Below are 19,951 nucleotides of genomic sequence, written 5' to 3' on the forward strand. Positions count from 1 at the left end.
AGATGCAGAGAAAGCATTTGATAGATTGGAATGGGATTTTTTAAAAATTTAAAACACAATGCTTTTGGGATTCCAAAAACTTTTATAAAGTGGATAAAAGCATTGTATGATCAGCCAAAAGCAAAAGTGGTTACAAATAGACAAATATCAAAACCTTTTTTGTTAGAAAGGTCCTCTGGACAAGGTTGTCTATTGTCATATAACCATATAACACAGAGACGTGACCTACCCAGCGCAGTTGGATCTTCAGCGGCATGGATTCGATGCTGTCGGCCTCTGCCATCTCGAGTACTTCGATGTTGGTGATGAAGTAGCTCCAATGAATGTTGAGGATGGAGCGGAGACAACGCTGGCGGAAGCGTTCTAGGAGCCATAGGTGATGCCAGTAAAGGACCCATGATTCAGAGCCGAACAGGAGTGTGGGTATGACAACTGCTCTGTATTCGCTAATCTTTGTGAGATTTTTCAGTTGGTTGTTTTTCCAGACTTTTTTGTGTAGTCTTCCAAAGGCACTATTTGCCTTGGCGAGTCTGTTGTCTATCTCGTTGTCAATCCTTGCATCCGATGAAATGGTGCAGCTGAGATAGGTAAACTGGTTGACCGTTTTGAGTTTTGTGTGCCCAATGGAGATGTGGGGGGGGGCTGGTAGTCATGGTGGGGAGCTGGCTGACCCTAACCCTTCCCAAGATCGTGTTATATGGCGCTCTCTCCACTAGCCACCGAGACAGAGGTGCACCGAAGTAGAGGTACAAGGACTGCCTAAAGAAAGCTCTTGGTGCCTGCCACATTGACCATCGCCAGTGGGCTGATATCGCCTCAAACCATGCATCTTGGCGCCTCACATTTTGGCAGGCAGCAACCTCCTTTGAAGAAGACCGCAGAGCCCACCTCACTGACAAAAGACAAAGGAGGAAAAACCCAACTCCCAACCCCAACCAACCAATTTTCCCTTGCAACCGCTGCAACCGTGTCTGCCTGTCCCGCATAGGACTTGTCAGCCACAAATGAGCCTGCAGCTGACGTGGACATTACCCCTCCATAAATCTTCATCCGCGAAGCCAAACCAAGCCAAAGATATAACCATATAACCATTTACGGAGCGGAAACAGGCCATGTTGGCCTTTCGAGTCCACACCGGTTCACTGATTTTGTGCGCCCTCTTCAGGCATTGGTCCCGGTAGATCTTCATTCAATAACGATGGGCGAATTCAATCTTTTTAATTTGCATTAGTAATAGAGCCATTAGCAGAAATAATTAGAATCTATAAAGAAATCAAAGGATTTGAGATAGGTAATAAAGAATATAAAATTAGTTTACTTGTGGATAATATTATAGTATATTTAACAAGACCAGAAATATCATTGAATACGAGATTAATAGAATATGGATTAGTATTGGGTTATAAAGTTAATGGTGATAAAAGTAAGATTAATGTTAAATATTGAAAAAATTTAAATGGCAAAATGAAGCAATTAAATATTTAGAATAAAAATTGATAAAAATATAAATAATTTATTTAAGTTAAATTATTCACCACTATTAAATAAAGATAGAAGATTTAAGAAGATGGAAAGATTTATCAATAACATTGATAGGACGGGTAAATTGTATGAAGATGAACATTTTTCTAAGAATACAACATTTATTTCAATCATTACCCATCATGTACCAGAAATATTTTTTTTGCAGTTTGAATAAAAGTATACAAGAATTTATTTGGAAAAGTAAAATGTCAAGAATTGGTCTTGAAAAATTAACTTCGAAATTTGATCAGGGAAGACTAAGATTATCGAATTTTTAAAATTATTATAAAGCAGCTTGGGAATGTATATGAAGATATAAAATTGAAATTGGATAAATATCAAGAAAAATATTTAAATACAGCCATAGCGACAACAAAGTAATGTATAGCAGTAACGTGGAAAACTGAAAATTTGGTAAAAATAGACAGATGGCATATTGAAATGCAAAGTTGTATACCTTTAGAAAGAATGACATACAGTTTAAGAATCAAATTGAAAACTATAAAATTTGGGAACCATATTTGAATTTTATGAATAAAATTCCATCCACATCTTGCACCTTACCCACCCCTCTCAATTAGAAATTATAAAAAATAGTCAATAAATATTATTATATGTTAATGATATATATGAAGTAGGTGTTATTTTTTCTTCCTTTTGTGGGGGAGGAGGGTTGGAGAGAAAAATAAAATGTTTCTTTTTTATGATTTATTATAATTACTGTATTATTGAATTTTTTAAAATAATAAAATTTTCAAAAAAAAACTTTTCACTTAAACTCTTAATACAGTGAAGTATTTATGTGGCAATTTATCATGTTCTTAAAATGTTTCAAAGCTCTTCACTGAATAGTTTTAGAAATTCAGTCACCCAAAATAAACAGAATGTGTAATCTGCAAATGACAATATTTTGATAATGAGAAATAGTCAAAAGTTCTTGAAGATAAAGAAGTTGGCAGTTGCTAGAGAACTAGAACAAAACATAAAAGTGATGGAGTCACTTTTGTGTATCATTCTTATTACTTGAAGCGCTGAGGCCCAAAATATTAACTGCCTATGCTGATTGACCTTGAGAACTTGTGTATTACTCAGAGCCCTTACATCTTTTGCTATATTGGAATTTGACATTTCATCGCAATAAAAGATGGTTTTATCTTTTTTCAGCATAGATCCTCAAATTAAAATGACCAGAAGGATAATTATTTCCTTTTTTGTTAAAATGACAACCAGTTTAATATCATGCTTAATGTGCTTGTAATAGGCCTAGATGGGTTAAATCGCCACTCCAGTCAGTTGGTACAAGATGGTGCAGGCCCCTTTCCCTTCTCAGGAGAAGCCCGCATTTGATGACATGTTGCCTGGGAGATGTCACCATTTCCTGGTTGCATGTCACTGGCAGCGACTCCACAATGCGCTGACATCACTCCCATATAGCAAAGTGCCCCAAACAGGAGGTGGGTTAACCCTTAAAAGCAGCACGAGAGATTCAAATAAAGTCATTTACTGGTTCACCCTCGTGTTGTGTGGATGTACTCAATTTCAATTGTCATTCACAGCTGCTACAGTGGTGGCCCAGAAGGTTCCAACGTCATTGGAACCCACCTCGAACGTGACAAAATGCAGGATCTACAGTCCACCTACTTAGTTTGCAGACGACAGCAAAGAACATCCCTGCAATGCCCCTACGAAGGCCCATTAAAGGTGTTTCAGCGCGACAGTGTCGTTTTCACCCTGGACATTGGCAGGCAGCAGGACATGTTTACCATTGACTTCTTCAAGGCAGTGCATTTGGACTCAGGCCAGCCTGTCCTGGCTCCCCAGATCAGACACAGAGGCCACCCATCTAAAGACAGTACTGTGACTTGCTCAAAGCGTGGCACGATTCTGGGAGGGTGGGGGAGGGGAGGGTGGTGTAGCGGGCCGAGCAACCATGCGGTTAGACACGCTGAATCACCGCACCAGTCAGTAGGTACAAGATTATATCCGCACCCCCCCCCACCCCACCACTTCCCTTCTAAGGAGAAGCCCACTTTTAGTAACACGCATTGCCTGGGAGATGTTGCCACTTCCTGGTTGCATGTTGCTGGGCAGGCAGTCACTTGGCAACATGCTGTCATCACTCCCATTGACCAGCGTGCCCCAGACAGGAAGTGGGATTCCCCCAAAAGCAGCATGAGATATTCAAATAAACTCAGCTACTGGTTCATCCTTGTGTTGTATGGACTTATTTCAGTACCGCTGCCATTAACAGTCACTACATGCTTACATTTTTAATTAACCACCTAGACCCATTTACAGTGACCCTAACAGGCAGCAAACTAAACACAATCCAGAGAAATTTAGCGGGTCAAGCAGGATTAGTGGGAGGAAAAGAATGGTCAGAATTGGGAGCTGAAAAAGTGTTTGGGTTGGGATTTCAGCATCTGCAGTTTTCTATGAGTCTCCACGAGATATAGACATGTCATATTCGACAACAAACAGGAGAAGCACTGACCGCAAGTAAAAACACAATGCTGGAGAAACTCAGCAGGTCAAACAGTTTACTTTATATAGCAAAAATAAAGATACACAACCAATATTTCAGGCTTTCGTCGAGGAATAAGCAAAAATTTAGGTAGGTGCCCGAACACAAACGGGGGATCCAGATGCAGTAGATGAATTCTGCAGATACACAAGTGAAGTGTTGCTTCACTTGGATGGACTGTTTGGGGCCCCGAATGATGGTGAGAAAGGAGGTGTGGCACTTCCTGTGGCCACAAGGAGAATGTGCCAAGAGTGCAATTAAAGGGAAGGGTGAGGATGAGGGAGTCAGGGAAGGAGCAGTCCCTAAAGAAGGCAGAGAGGGGAATATATATCCGGTGGTAGGATCATGTTGTAGGTGACAGAAATTACAATAATGTGTTTGATTTGGTGACTGGTAGGGTGGTAAGTGAGGTCAAAGGGAATCCTATCTTTGCTGTGTCTGGGGGCAGAGGGGGCCAGGGCAGATGAGCAGGAAATGGAGGAGATGTAGATAAGGGCCAAGTTGATAGTGGTGGAGGGAAAGCCACATTTCTGGAAGTAGGACATTTTGGATTATCTGGACTGGAAGACCTCATCTTGGGAACGGATACAATGGAGATAGAGGAATTGAGAGAAAGGAATAGATTCTTTGCAGAGGTCTGGGTATGAACAAGTGTAGTCAAGGTAGTTGTGGGAGTTGGTAGATTTGTAAAAATAAAAAGTCTGTAGACACATCCTGAGGTGGAGACAGATCAAGAAATGGAGAATGTTGCCAGAGATGGACCAAGTGAATTTGAGGTTGGGGTGAATGTTGGCAGCGAAGCTCATCACGGGGCAGCACCAATGCTATCATCAATGTCATGGAGGAAGAGTTGAGAGTCATTTTTTTTGAATATTTTGTTTCGAATTTTTCATGCATGTAGCAGTTATATTATAATAATACATGTTATCAATAAACAAACTAAAATTACATGATGATTTTCACCCCCCCACCCCAAAACCTCCTCCTTCCCAACCATTCCCCTTATTAAAAAAAACAATATTTAGAAAGAAAGTCTTTGGATAGCAGAGAACGACGTTGTCCAGCATACATCTCAAGATCTTTCGTAAACACTCAGGAGAATCTCATGGGCATAGGAAGGACATCATTTCAAATATAATCCCATTATTTGGGTATACTAGAACCAAATTTGTAAAAATATAGGGTATTTACTCCTCAAATTATATTTTCCAAAAGAATACAGCTTTGACATTCTGCATGCCACCTTACCATAGCCATAGATGTATCATATTTCCTGCTACTGCTAACACTAATTTAAGAAATTCCAATTGGTAGATTGATCATTTTAGTTTAGGTCTTGTATCTTCTATATTTTCTAATAAAACTAAATCAAGACATTGCGGAAATACAATTCTTACAACTTGTTTCAAAAAATTACGTGAATCTGCCCAAAAGGGCCTTACTTTAGGACAAGACCACATTGAATGGATAAAAGATCCTACATCTTCACCACACCTAAAACAATGATCCATAAATCTGATTTCAATCTGTTCAACTTTTGTGGTGCAAGAAATAGCTTATGTAAAAAGTTGTATTGGACTAGTCTCTATCCTAGATTAATAGTATTAGTCATACAATCCTACACAAATTCTCCCATGTTCATTTAAATTTGATTCCCATCTTTGTCTTGTTCAATAAAATCCTAGTTTGGGCATTACTGCCTGTAATAATAAATATACCAAAGTAGTATTTTTTTAACAATTCCTCTCCTAATAAGTTCTACTTCAGTATAACTAGATAAAAACATAGTTGGTCCAAGCTTATCCCTCAAAAATGCTCTCAACTTAAAGTAACAAAAAAAAGTATTATGCAGTATAACATATTTATTCTTCAAATAACATTAATTCACCTCTTTCTTAACAATCTTCAACATTAACAATCCCCTTACAAAAAGCGATTATCCCTTGAGAAAGCCATAAGACGATTTTGGATCAATGGCATTTTGGTCGATATTGACCCTCTTGCACCAGTATTATCATTTGTTTTATTCCAAATATTAAGCAAATGTTTCAATAACAGTGCCTCCTTGTCAGCAATCATCAATTTTAGTTTACACTTGTATATAAATTCTTCTGATTTCCTCTCTCCTATTTTATTCAATTCTATGTTAACCCATGCCAAACTTTTACTTTCAAAGAAAGAAGGAATCTCATTTGCATTGCTCAATAATAATTTCTAAATTTAGGAAGTTGTAGACCTCCCAGTTCATATCTCCATGTTAACTTTTCTATAAAAACTCTTGACATTTTATCTTTCCAAAAGAATTTCCTTATGTTTATTTAATTCTTGAAAAAATTTGAAGTATTAAGATAGGTAATGTTTGAAAAAGATACTGTATTCTTGGAAATATATTCATCTTTATACAATTCACCCTTCCAACTAAAGTTATTGGCAAATTAATCCATCTTTTCAAGTCCTCCTCAATCTTTTTAAGTAATGGTAAGTAATTCCATTTATACAAGTTCTTCAAATTACTATCCATGAATATATCTAAATATTTAATATTCACTTTTGACCAATTAAACTGAGTATCCCTTTGACAATGAGAATAATCGCTTTCTACTAATGGTATAATTTCACTTTTATCCCAATTTATTTTATAATCCGAAACATTTCCAGATTATTCAGGGTTAGTCAAATATATTAAAACGTCATCTGCAAATAAACTAATTTTATGTTCCTCTTGACCCACCCTAAAACCCTTAATTTGTAAATTGGACCAAATTGCCTGGGCAATTGGTTCTATGGCAAAAATAAATAAAGCTAGGAATAAAGGACATCCTAGTCTACTTGATCTCATCAATTTAAATGGTGTAGATACTTACCCATTAGTTACTTTTGGACTATTATATAATACTCTAATCCAATTTTTAAAATTCAGTCCAAATTCAAACTTCTCCAACACTTTAAACAAAAAGTCCCAATCTAATCTAGCAAATGCCTTTTCTGCATCTAAAGGTACTGCAACAATCAAATCACCTCTCTTTTGCACTAAATGAATTATACCAAGCAATCTGGCTACATTTTCTGAGGATTGTCTCTTTTTAAAAAATTCAGATGGAAAACCATCTTCTCCAAGAGATTTATTACTTTGTAAGGAAACCATATCTTCCCTTACCTCTACCTCAATAAATGGAGCATTAAGTTTGTTCTTCAAAACTTAAAGTAGGCAATATTATCAATGATAAATAATTATGTATTTTACTTTCATCTCCTAAAGACTCCAAAGTGTATAATTTCAAATAAAATTTCTTAAGAGATTCATTTATTTCTTGAGGCTTAAGTAATACATTAATTTTTCTTGAGACCCATTCTCCATTTAATTGCCAAGCTATCACTTTATGTGATCTCTTACCTAATTCATAACATCTTTATTTCGTTCTTGTGATTGATTTTTCAGTGTAATGGATTATACGGAAGCTTTTATTGATCAAATATCTACATTTATCTTTTCTTTTGAAGGTCCTTTTCTAAAACTGTAATTTCTTTTTAATTGCTCTACTTCTCTCATAAGCCTCTTTCACAATTCCAAGTGATCCCAGGAATTTACTGTCAATCAGCCTTTAAAGTGTCTAGTGTAAAAGCAAACTCACAAGCGCCAGGGATTGATGGACTCGATGCCAGCATTGGAATCAAGCTAGTGTGAAATGGGTAATTGCATTGTGGGAATGAAATGACCCAAGTTTTTGCATGAATGTGAAAAAAAAAATGAATACAAAAGTATAAACTTTGCCAAACTCTCTGTGGGAAAGTTGCAGTGGGAGAGTGAGAAAATAAATAGTAGTAGCAGACAATTTTTAAATAGCGTGAGAAAATTGGCAGTGCTATAGTACACAATTTATAAAAGACCGTGGGAAAAAGCAATGGCAGGCCTAACTTCCCAGAATGCCATGCATCAGAGACACCCTCCATGAATGCTCCATGCTTGCTGCCCTTTCTCTGCTGCATGGAATTTTGGGAGGGCAAGTCCGCCATTGCTTCCCCCCCCCCCCACCCCAAGGTATTTATAAATTGTACGCGATAGTGCTATCAACTTTCCCACACTGTATAAATTGTATGCTATAGCGCTACAAACTTTCCCATCCTAACCACCAGGGATGGCTCCTTGCAAGTGTGAAAGCGTTCAGTGTCCCAGTTAGGAGGGGACAAGCGTGAATGGCCAATTTAGTAGGACACAAGTGTGAAAGGGGCTATATACTCCTTTTTAATTTCAGAATTAAAACATAATTTGACCTCTTAAAGTGCTTTTAAAGTGTCCCATATAATAAATTTATAATTTACTGAATTCAATTTGATAATTACAAAATGTCCAAATTTGAATTCGAACAAAAATCTTCCCTTTTCAACAACAAAGAAATCAATCTCCATCAATGTATAATTTCTCTTTATCAAGCATTTCCATCGTTCTTAACAAAGGTGAGTGATAATATAAAATCCTTGGTAATCTGCTTCAAAGAGCCTAGCTTGCAATTGAGCCAAATTTAAAAATAAATCAATTCTAGAATATGAGAGTTGAAAGTCTTTGTCTGTGTAGGCACATATTGCTCTCAAAAGACCACAAAAAGGCAGGCATAGCTAGGACCCATGGCTACTCTTTGATTTGGAGAAAGTGGGATGAGTCAAAGAAGTTATTAAGGGTAAGAACACTTTCTGCAAGGCAGAGGGGGACTGGTTCAGTCTCTTGTCAAGAAAGAAACAAATGGCTTTGAGACCTTCTGTATGGGAGGTGAAGTTAAAAAGAGATTGGATGTCCTTTATGAAAATGAGGCAGTCAAGTTCAGGGAATTGGAAGTAATTGAAGAGATGGAGGGCATGTGAGGTATCATTTATGAAGACAAGGAGGGATTGGACCAGTGGGGAAAAAAATGGAGTCAAGGTAATATGATACTAATTCAGTGGGGCAGGGACATTGGTCTATCCAGATAATTTATGCATCTTGGGTAGAAGGTAGAATGGGAAGTTCAGGGATAGGAAACAATGAGGTTGGAGGTCATAGGAGGAATATGACTAGAGGTGATGAGGTTAGAGATAGTACTAGAGATTGATATTCTTTAGTGGGGTCCTGTTGAAGGGGTAAGAGATATCTGAGACCTGACAAGATAGACCTCAGTGCGCCAGATCACAACAGTACCACCTTCGTCTGCAAGTATGATAGTGAGGTGGGATTATGGCGGAGAGAGTGGAGGACAGAGCGTTCAGAGGAGGTGAGATTAGAATAAGAGAGAGGAGTGGTGAAGTTAAGATGGTTGATGTCTTGCAGCAATTGGAAATAAAGAAATCTAGAGTGAGCAGCTGGCCATGCTACTCAGCAATAACACAGTGGAACTCCAATTTAACGCAACTCCGGATGTAATGTGATGAGCCATCACACCCTTTTTCTGCTCTTTCCAGAATTGAATTTTTTTTCAAAATGGAGCTCACTGTTAGAAAATGAAAATCTTTTTCTCAGAAAGATAAGCTGTACGCACTTGACGCGATCAAAAATAAAAGTCAAACCCAAGTTGCTCGAGACAGCAGCACTTCTTGGTAAGAAATCTCAGGAAGACAAGTTAAGGAAGAGGTGGGACTAAAGGCTAAACGCATGAAGACACCCAAAGATGTCAGCCTCAATTACTCCATGTACGAGTAGTTCGTTCGAGCGCGTTCAGAAGGTCTTCCAATTTCCGTGCCTATTCTAAAAGCTCAAGCTGGGAGGTTTTGATAACATGATCAATGGAGAAAACTCAGTTCAAAGCCAGCAATGGATGGCTAGACCGGATTAAACACTGTCACGGATTTCTCAAGTGTTAGTTTCTGGAGAAATTCACTCAACTAGAAGTGCCGCCACCAGTGAATACCGGCAGAACTAAAAACTCTCTTCGAAGGTGGCTACGTCGAAGAACAAGTGTATAACTGTGACAAAACAGGCTTCTGCTAGAAGATGTTCCCAGACCACACGCTGTCAACCAAAGATAACCATCCATCCCAATTGGAAGAATATCTGGAAAGCATGAATGTTAAGGAAGTTTACCACTTAGGTGGGAAGGGCTGGTCAGCAGTTAGCTCTTAGTCTGTGGAAAAATGCAGGGAGAAGGAACTGGGAACTGGGTCTAGCCTTTTCATCACAACAATCCACCAAGGATGATGATGAGAAAGAATTCTATGGCTTCACAGATGAAGAGGTGCATGAAGCAGAGAGGCTGCATCAAATTAGCAGAGAGGATTTACATTAGTGGTACTCTGCCGATGACGAATGCCCAACACATGAGCATCTGACAGACTCCAAGATCATCCGTAATGTTACAATAGTACCAGTTCCCAACCCACAAGAGAATGATAATGAGCCTCCACCTCCACCCCCAAAAGTTTCTGAAGCCATTGAGCACCTCAAGGCTAGCATACATTGGCTGGAGACCCAGGATGTGGACCACACAAAAATTCTCCAGCTTCGAAGTATTTTGGATTTTGCTCACAGCCAGCAACATGCTGTTTTCAAGCAATAAACACTTGATCGCTTTTTTAAGAAATAAAATGATGATTGCAGATAAAGTGTTGTACATGTATTCTTGATTTTTTTGAAAGCGCTGTTTTTCGTGAACCCCAATTTAACACAACCCCGCTTTTTTCACAATGTGAATTTTTGGATCCAAGCTATCACATTATAAATGGAGTTCCACTGTACTTGATTTTTTTGTTGCAACATGTTTAAACAATTGACATGAAAAGTTTACACAGAAAAGAATCCAGATATTGCTTCTGACATGAACTGTGTGGTAAACCACTGTTATGCTTTGATTGGTTGCTACCAGCTGAACACACCACCCTAGACCAATCTTACCCATAGCCTTTTGGATGCTCCCCATTCCACTCAGCCTTGATCAGTCAATGAGACTGATAGTTGTTCCAGTCTATAGTTAATAAAAGCCATTCAGTTTCACAACCTCAGTCTTTTGTGATTATTGATGGTGCGTCAAACCATCATAATGAAAAGAACAGAAGTACACAACAAATACTCAAAAACACGAATTAGAAACTATGGGTCTCGAGGCTTGCATGCCAAATCTTACAATTTCCAACGAGAATCTTTGAAGGTATCAAATTAAAAACTCATGCACAGAAAGTCATCGAGTAGTGGGAAACTGAAAGATTTGGAGAACTTCAAAAAGCAACAAGCCACTAAGCAAGCTATAAAGAAAGAAGATAAATTTTGTCTTTATTTGTGTAATTTATAAACATAGTACAAAGGGTCATTAATATTGGGTAATGGAGAAATTGCAGAGGCTTTGAATGACAATTTTGAGTTAGTATTTGTGGTGGAGGACATGTCTAACATGCCAGAGAAATATGTTACATTTGTTATGTGAGGTAAGGATTTGATACAATCACCATCACTAAAGAGTTGGAGCTGAGCAAACTGATGGGCCTGAAGGTAGATGAATGCCCTGGTGCTAAAAGAATTGGAAGTTATAGTAGAAGCTACCCAAATTCTTTGACTGTGGCAGACAACAAATGTCACAACATTGTTTAAAAAAAAGATGTAGGCAAAATGCAGGGAACAATAGATTCTAAGATTTATTTATTGTCATGTAATAGTACAGAACATGTAATATTATCCAATTACCTTCTGACTGCCATAAGGCAAATAGTCGCCATTAGTGCTGTCCAGCACCCATTACAGTGAGTGAAAGAGAAGCAAAAGAGAGTCCCTTCAGTTACTGAGTGTCCATGAATTCACCTCCAGTGCTCCCACAGCCTCTGGAGCTAGTTGATCCATTGGCAACCCAAGAATACGATCCTAACCTCCCACATGACCAGGAAGCCTTCAGCGCTATTGCACTTCCAGAGCTCCTCTTGAATCTCAGTTCCGATAACTAGCTTCCTTAAGCCAGTCACCAACAGTCCATGGCCAGTGAGAGACCCTTGACCGCAAGTCACCAACAGCCCACAGCCTATGCGAGTCCTTCAGTCGCTAAGCCCCTCAATGATCTGCTGCTGTGGTCACCATCCTGTAGGGTTGTCTCCCATGGTTTTCCTTCTCAACAGGGGGTACTCTCCCCATTTCTGCTGTACTAGTCTGCTGCTAAACACACTCTGCAACCCCTCATGGCCCTTGCAGAGCAAAGACACCGCCATCTTGGGCACAGACTCCATGGTTGCAGGTTTTGAAAATAAAACTGTTGGCTCCTTTATCAGGCTAGTTAAAGCCTGTATAGAGTTGTCGGCATTAGGACCAGGTGGTTGAACACGGAGTAGCACCATATCTTTACTCTCCACTCTCCTGTGTCTGCACCAGCACTGCTGTTAAAGCATCTCTTGCATTGCAGCCATTTTTTTTTTTAGTCCAGTTAGCTTGACATCTGTAGTCAAAAAAATGCTTAGAGGTGTCTTTAGGGAATAAAATAGCAAAATATCTGAAAGAAATTGTTCCAACAAGTAGACGCAGCGTAGATTTGGAAAAGAAAAGAACATTTGACAGGTTTTCTGGCGTTCTTTGAAGAAAAAAATAAGCACAATAGATAGAGAACAGGTGAATGTCATGTACTTGGATTGCCAGGTGTTCAATAAAGTGCCATAAGACAAGGATGCATGGAGTTGGGGGTAAAGTATTAGCATGGATAGAGAATTGGTTAATTAATAGAAGGGAGAATTAGAACAAATGTGTATTTCGCTTGGTTTTGAGGAAAGTGCTGAAGGGGTTGGTGCGGAGCCTACAACTGTTCACAATGTATTGTATATCAGTGATTTGGAAGAAGTGGGTGATGCTGGCAAGGGAGTACAATGTCGCTAATGAGGAAGAAAAAAAAATCATAATTACTTAATGATGCCATGCAGAGAGATCTTGGAGTGCTTGTGCATGAATCACAAAAGGTTGGTTTGCAAGTGCAATAAATCATCAGGAAGGCAAATGGAATGTTGGCCTCAATTGCTAGAGATTGAATTTGTGAGCAGGAAGGTTCTACTGCAACTGGAGTACTGAATGCTCTTCTGTTCTCCAGACTTGAGAAAAAGTATACTGGCTTTGAAAGCAGTACAGAGGAGGTTCACCAGGCAGATTCTAGAGAGGAGGTGGATAGCCTATGAGGAGAGATTGAAATGACTTGGAGTATACTCACTGTAATTCTGAAGAATGAGAGGGGATCCCATTCCTAAAATTATGAAAGAAATAGATAAGGTGCAAGCAGGAAAGTTGTTTCCATTGGCAAGTGAGACTAGAACTAGGGGATATACTCTCAAGATTCAGGGAAGTACCCATAGGGTAGTGAATCTGAAATTATTTGCCCAAGAAAGCAGTAGAGGACACCTCATTGAATAATTTCAGACAGGGTTAATACATTTCTGCATAGTTGGAAAATTAAGGATTACGGGAGGGAAACAGGCATCTCTTTTTTATGTTTCCAGTTCGAAAATATTTGCGCATTGCTCCATCTGATTGTAGAAGTCTTAGAAGAGGCTGTATCCATCTAATTACACTTTACAAAACTAATTTGGACAACATTTGAAAGTTGTACTTAAATCTCAAAAGGATACAAGATAATATGCAATCACATTCTTGATTAATTTTACAAAGCCTTTCCAATTTAAATAATTTTTAAAAAGCAATTCACTATTACTGGTCTTTGAGCTATTTCTGTTTCTGCAACTTTAATAAGATAAACATATTTCTTCTTTGGCTTGGCTTCGCGGACGAAGATTTATGGAGGGGGTAAAAAGTCCACGTCAGCTGCAGGCTCGTTTGTGGCTGACAAGTCCGATGCGGAACAGGCAGACACGATTGCAGCGGTTGCAAGGGAAAATTGGTTGGTTGGGGTTGGGTGTTGGGTTTTTCCATATCTACCTTAATATCACACAGTGGTCAAAACTATAGGCTATTTCCCTTTCCATGAGCAACAGTATAGGACAACCATTTCAAGAATGGATGGACAGATTACCAATAATTTATGAACTCTTGGAAACTGTAATTGTCTGCTTCCTTTAGAGTCACAATGCCATAGACTTGTGCAGCACAGAGCAGGCCTTTCAGTCCAATTCATCCATGCCAATGAAGTTGGCATTTTGGATTATTCCCTTTGCCGGCATTTGGGACATGTCCTTCAAAATCTTCCTATCTATATATCTGTGCAAAAGTCTCTGAACATCATAATTGTACCTTCTCTGTAGCTTCTTCTGGCAGACCATCCCATTGAGTGCAAAAGTTGTCCCTCGGGCCCCTTTTAAATCTTTCACCGATGTCCTCAAGTTCCAGAATCATCTACCCTGTGGGGGAAAATTGCGAGCTTTCACTTTGCTCATGGCCTCCACGATTTGGTATTCATCTAAATGGTCATTCCACACTCCAAGGAATTAAGAGCCATCTTATCCAGCCTTTCCCCATAACTCAGCCCTCCAGTCCCAGCCACATCCAGGTGAACCTCTTCTGCATCCTATCTAACTTAATCACATCCATTCTTCAGCTGGGCAAACTGTACGCCAAGTTTTGACTCAATATCTTGAAAAGCTGCATCATGATGTCCCAACTTCTGTATTCAATACATTGCCCAATAAAAGTGAGCATTCCAAACACCTTCATAATCCTGTCCACCTGAGTCACCATTTTCTACAACACTCTCTGGAGATTTACCATTTATTGTGGGTCTATCCCAAGTTTGACTTAGCAAAATACGACATGTAATACTTGTCACAGTTCAATTCCATTTTTCACACCTTGACCCACCTTTCCATCTGATGTAGATCATGTTGTAAATGTGGTATGCTTCCTCACTGTCCACTACACTTCCAGCTTTATTGTCAACTGCAAGCCTAATCACATTAAATTCATTAACAATTTGAATAAATGTTACACCGCAGACCAGCAGCAATAGAAATTCGCCAAGGCAGCATTATTGTTTTTTAAAACACTATATTTATTAATAACTACTAATAACATCAGATTAGTTAAATCAAACCCAACGATGTGTGTCTCCCAAACCATTACAGCTTATGCACACTTCTGGAAAGTCATTCCAAAGTTCAGTCTTACAAATCCTGTGTTGAAATGCAGACTCTTAAACTGATGTCCAGAAGTAATATCAAAGGAGGTGGGAGAGATTGAGTGATCAGACTGTGGAAGACTGACAAATCCTTGTCAAGTTTCTTGCTGAGAAATAGCCTTGTGGACAAACTGTTGTCACAACTCCCCTTTTCCTTGTGAAGAGGAAACAAAATGTGTGACTTCCACAATGCTTCCACAACCCAGGTACAGGTCAAAGTGACCTTTCCTTTGGTCACAGGGTGGTTCAATATTTCCCCTAATAGGGAGAATCAGCTGAATTGTCTATTTCACACAGAGTCACTCCAACTCAGTGCTCCATAAGATGGCTGGTGGTCGATAATGAATTCTATTTCCTCCAGTGTCCCACTCACATGCCTCTCTCACCACCTGTGTCCCTGGATAAAGCAACAAATGTTCTTTCACTTCCTCCAGAGTATCAACTTTGATATAGTCTGTACTAGATGTTGCCACCCAGTCTCTCTACAGCTGTGAATGATTGCAGCCAGTACTAGCCCTTAAAGTGATACTCATACTAAATGAAACAGGAGTTTATAATACAAGCAACAATGGATCCAGCACCAAGCCCTGCTGCACACCACTGTTCACATGCCTCCAATTAGACAAGTAACCCTCCATTATTTCTCTGACTCCTTCCACCAATCCAGGTTTGAATTCATCTCACCTTTGATACTACGATCTAATGTACCAGACCATGCCCAAGCCCATATCAACAACATCTACCTCTCTATTCTGATCAATCCTCTTGGGCACCTCTTTTTAAAAAAAAAACCATCAGGTTTGTGAGATATGATTTCTCACCCACAAAACCATGTTAATTGCCTCTAATCACACTATGCCTATCCCAATGCTGGTGGATCTGATCGTGAGTAGTTCCCTCCATCAACATTCCCACGACTGGTATCAGCCTGAGATTCCTTAGCTTTGTCCTTGATGCCCTTTATAAACAACTGTGCCACATCAGCCACCCTTCTGTCTTCCAGCATATTTGTGTCAAAGGTCCAATACTGCAAAATCCAAATAAATTATGGAGCCAGAGACCACCAGCCAATATGATTCAACGTTAAATTTGATTATCCTAATTTCTGCATCCTAACGTAAATAATGTACTTTAATAAGAATGCACTGCACGATGACATTCCTTATTACTGAAATAGTATTGTGCTTTGCTATTCTATTTGATGGGTTCTCTAGTAACAAGACTAGCAGAGATTGGAATTCAAATCACATCATAGCAATTTAAATTCAAATAATTAAGCAAATCTGAATTTTTTAAAAATTGCAAGTCTCAATGATCATTAAACTATTATTACCAATTGTGGTTAAAGCCCATTTGGTTCACTGATGTCCTACAGGGAAGGGAGTTCTCTGCATCCAGCAATGTGATTGAATGCTTGCCTGTCTTATCAGTTCAGAGAACAGGGAAGAACAGTAAATGCCAGAAAAGTTCACATCTTGTGCAGGAAAGTAAGCAATTTCTTATGAACTGAACTCCACCTAACAGTTCATTTATTTTTACTATCACTCAATAGAAATGTTACCTTGATGTTATGATCAGAAAATTATTCAACTGGCATTAATCACATCAGAAAATCTTTCTCACACAAGAAACCAAAAGATGAATTGGACTTCATGGGTCATTTTCTAGAAATAAATGCCTGGAAACATTTAAGAACAAAATTAATCCAGAGATTAAGGTAAATAGGTTTTATATATAAATATATTGGATAATCTTCCTCATCTGTTCAATAACCTTCTGAAGAACTATGGATACTTTTTTGTTATTTGAACTAGATCCATAAGAATTGATTATCATGCAACCTCTAGACCTTGTTATCATTAACATCTTTAAAAAAAGTTTTACATGTCCTGTTTGGATTTACTCACAAAGCAAAAATAAGTCCTTCCCAAACAAGAGAAACACGAGACTAATTTTAATTAGACTACCCTTACAATTAGCCATACAAAAACTTCAACAAAGGACAGGTTTAACAGACCCAGACTAATTTAGACCTCTATTTTATGCTGATTTATTGATTTCAGTCAATAGTATGATAAAAATAATTGGTTAGTATGTCACAATTTGGACATCAATCTTGCTTCTCATTGCTTTCAATCCATGTTGGATTTGATTTCAAAGGCAACCAGTGATACATTTTCCAAACCCCTCATTAATAACCTTGATTTTGGAACATAAAGATACTAGATCCCAGCAAAATCTTCTGGAATAAAAGGAATGTGGCAGATCAAAAAAAATTGATGTTCAGTTATCAAGTATATTTAAAACAAAAAAAATCTATAGATTTTTAGATGTGAAATAAATCATGGCAGGTTGGATGGTGCCCAGATGTAACAGCAATGATGTGATTGAATGGTGAAGCATGTACCAGTGGTTGAATGGCTTTTTTCGGTCTTATTTCTCATGTAAAAAAAACTAATCAACATGTTTAAAACAAAAATAATGGCATTGATTTGAACCATAAATTGGGAAATTACAGAAAGTACCAATCAAAAACAACACTTTTTTCCCCCAAATCACGTAGAAAATGACTCAGAGAATTGCTTGTAACTAGAAAATTGAGACCTTTGATTTACTTGCAAAGAAAATTTAGTTGTTCACATAGAGAGATACATGTTTATAGATGCAGAAATAAAAGTGATTTAAAAATAGCTTTCTTATTTTGAAGGACAATGTTAGTGGAAAACTTCGTTTTCAAATCAACTTCAACTGAACTGAGTAGCTCAAAAATACACGAAACTTTAAACTGATGCACCCTATGCATCCTCATTCCATGAAACGCCGCCTGGATTAAGCGATTGGTATAATCATGTTTGTTATCATCTTTCAGAGTTGTCAGCTATGACGAAAATATTATTTTTGTCATTTCAACTTAGCAATTGACAATATGAACATAAGTAAATAAAACCACTGTTTGCCTCAATAATATTGTGCTGTGTCTCCAGATTCTAAAATACGTCAAAACAAGGTAAAATTCCGATGTATAATATTCAACAACAGATTCAATAATCAAAAGCGTTATTGGAAATAGTTTTAAATAATTAAATGGACTTGTCCCTCACTTGAGATGAGAGCTCCGAACATTTCAAAAGATTAACAAATTACAACAGCCCCAGTGATGTTCCGACCAGTCCTTAAAATGGCTGAAAAGATGTGGGGCAGATGGTCATAGACGGAAAAAGCTGTTAAGCGATCTCTTTTGACCCGTTTGCTGCACCACTTATTTCGTGCCATCCATTACCATTTTATATTCCCTACAGGTTCTGTGCGTGTTGTCAGGTGCATTTCGTCAGGATGAAATGACAGCGCTCTCCATCGAAATATAATACTTCAGACCAGCTCCAAAAATAATGGATTCAAATCGGAGGAGGGGACAAACAAAACACAAGCCCCAACAGCCAATTATATATATTTGCAAATTAGGCTATAGAAATTAAAACCCCATAGTTTGAAAATGGCAGCATATACAACAGCAACGCTTGGAATTACATAAACTGAACACAACAGTGTTCATGTTGAGGAATTTTAATATGCTCCCTATGAAAATTCATTAGTCATCATGGACTTTGAATACTTGCAACAATTTCCGAAATAAAAACTCAAAGCAAGAGCATTGAAAGCCCAGCATCGTGGGAAAACTGCACCGAGCATCCTCCTTCACAGACAGCTCACTTCGAGCCAGCCGACTCCAGTCCTCCTTCAGGAAATCGTGCCGGAGAGGTTTGCAACCATAAAGTGACATTGACTCGGTCCTCCGTTCGCCCCCGCAACAGTCAGCCCAGCAGCACGGGCGAGGGAGAAAGAGGACGAAGGCATTAATCATTCATCAAATGTGCAAGGCACATTTTTCACTCTCATTTTTTTTTTAATTTGCAAACTACTCACCGACGCCAAATTTCTCCTCCTCGGTCGGTGTCCACATCTCGGCCGGCGTTGGACGAGCCCGGGAGTCCACCGGTTTGCATGGACGGCGCTCACAGTGTGCGCGCGCGCAAGCCAGGCGCGTTTGGAGGGGGAGGGAGGGAAAGAGCAAAAGAGAGAGAGAAGTGGGGGGGGGGGGGGTGCAAAACAGCGGTGTCGTTTACTGACCCAGCATTAAAGAGCCCTATTATCCTGGACCCCTGAGGCAACCTCGAGCTGCGGTGGTAACAGCAAAATTTTGCGGATGAATCGCAACCGACTCGTTTATTCCACCGCAGCGGCGGCTGCGCTCAGCAGCAGATCGCCGTCAACGGTCACGTTGCCCGGGCTGCGGCCGCGCGTGTGTGGTGGCATGCGCTACCGAACGGGAAAGCTCTCGCGCTCCAGCACACTGAGTGCGCGCCGGGGCTCACCAGCGAGCTCTCGAGCTGGGAGGGATGGGGAGACCTGTCGCCCTGGCAACGCGGAGACGCTTACGCCGTCGACGTGACGTGAGGGTCCCGCAGGTGATTTAAATAAAATTGTTCGACATGCGCCTCCGATTCGAGTCATCGCTTCGATGTCGGATCTTCAGCCATAGGTACTCTTCAGGCCCTTGTACACCCCACACTGCATCCTGACATCAACAGTGGCGAAGCAGCAAATCGAGACATCACTGACGTCTTTTGCCGTAATTATTACGACATTCTTTGGGTGTCGGTCACGTTAGTAAGTGACTGATTTTGCAGGCGGCATCAAATTTTGTCCAGCTTAGGGAGAAAGTGAGCTAAACACAATACTACCTTGGAGGGGATAGGGGAAGACTCATTGAGGCTGTTGCCTCAATGAAAAAAAGCGTTTCAGGTGCTCGAAACTTTGAAGCTAGTGGTGTCATGGCTCACGAACAGTAACAGAGCCT

At 39.3% G+C, this 19,951-nt stretch overlaps 1 protein-coding gene across 16 annotated transcripts in view; it reads right to left on the bottom strand.

The window, feature by feature from the left end:
* Nucleotides 1-19,685, bottom strand: part of dock3 (dedicator of cytokinesis 3) — a 939,092-nt gene extending 919,407 nt beyond the window's left edge. For 9 of the 16 annotated variants that reach the window (XM_069936834.1, XM_069936828.1, XM_069936831.1 and 6 more), the window contains exon 1: nucleotides 19,018-19,684. In XM_069936834.1, the coding sequence (XP_069792935.1) occupies nucleotides 19,018-19,054 (37 nt within the window). In that variant the 5' untranslated portion in view covers nucleotides 19,055-19,684. Of the gene's footprint in view, nucleotides 1-14,213; nucleotides 14,321-14,777; nucleotides 14,864-16,654; nucleotides 16,772-19,017 lie in introns of all 16 variants that reach the window. The other 7 variants (XM_069936839.1, XM_069936837.1, XM_069936835.1 and 4 more) reach the window with 3 other exon arrangements.
* Nucleotides 19,686-19,951: the final 266 nt, after the last annotated feature.

This window comes from Narcine bancroftii, chromosome 5 (assembly GCF_036971445.1).
Source record: "Narcine bancroftii isolate sNarBan1 chromosome 5, sNarBan1.hap1, whole genome shotgun sequence".
Lineage (NCBI taxonomy): Eukaryota > Metazoa > Chordata > Chondrichthyes > Torpediniformes > Narcinidae > Narcine > Narcine bancroftii.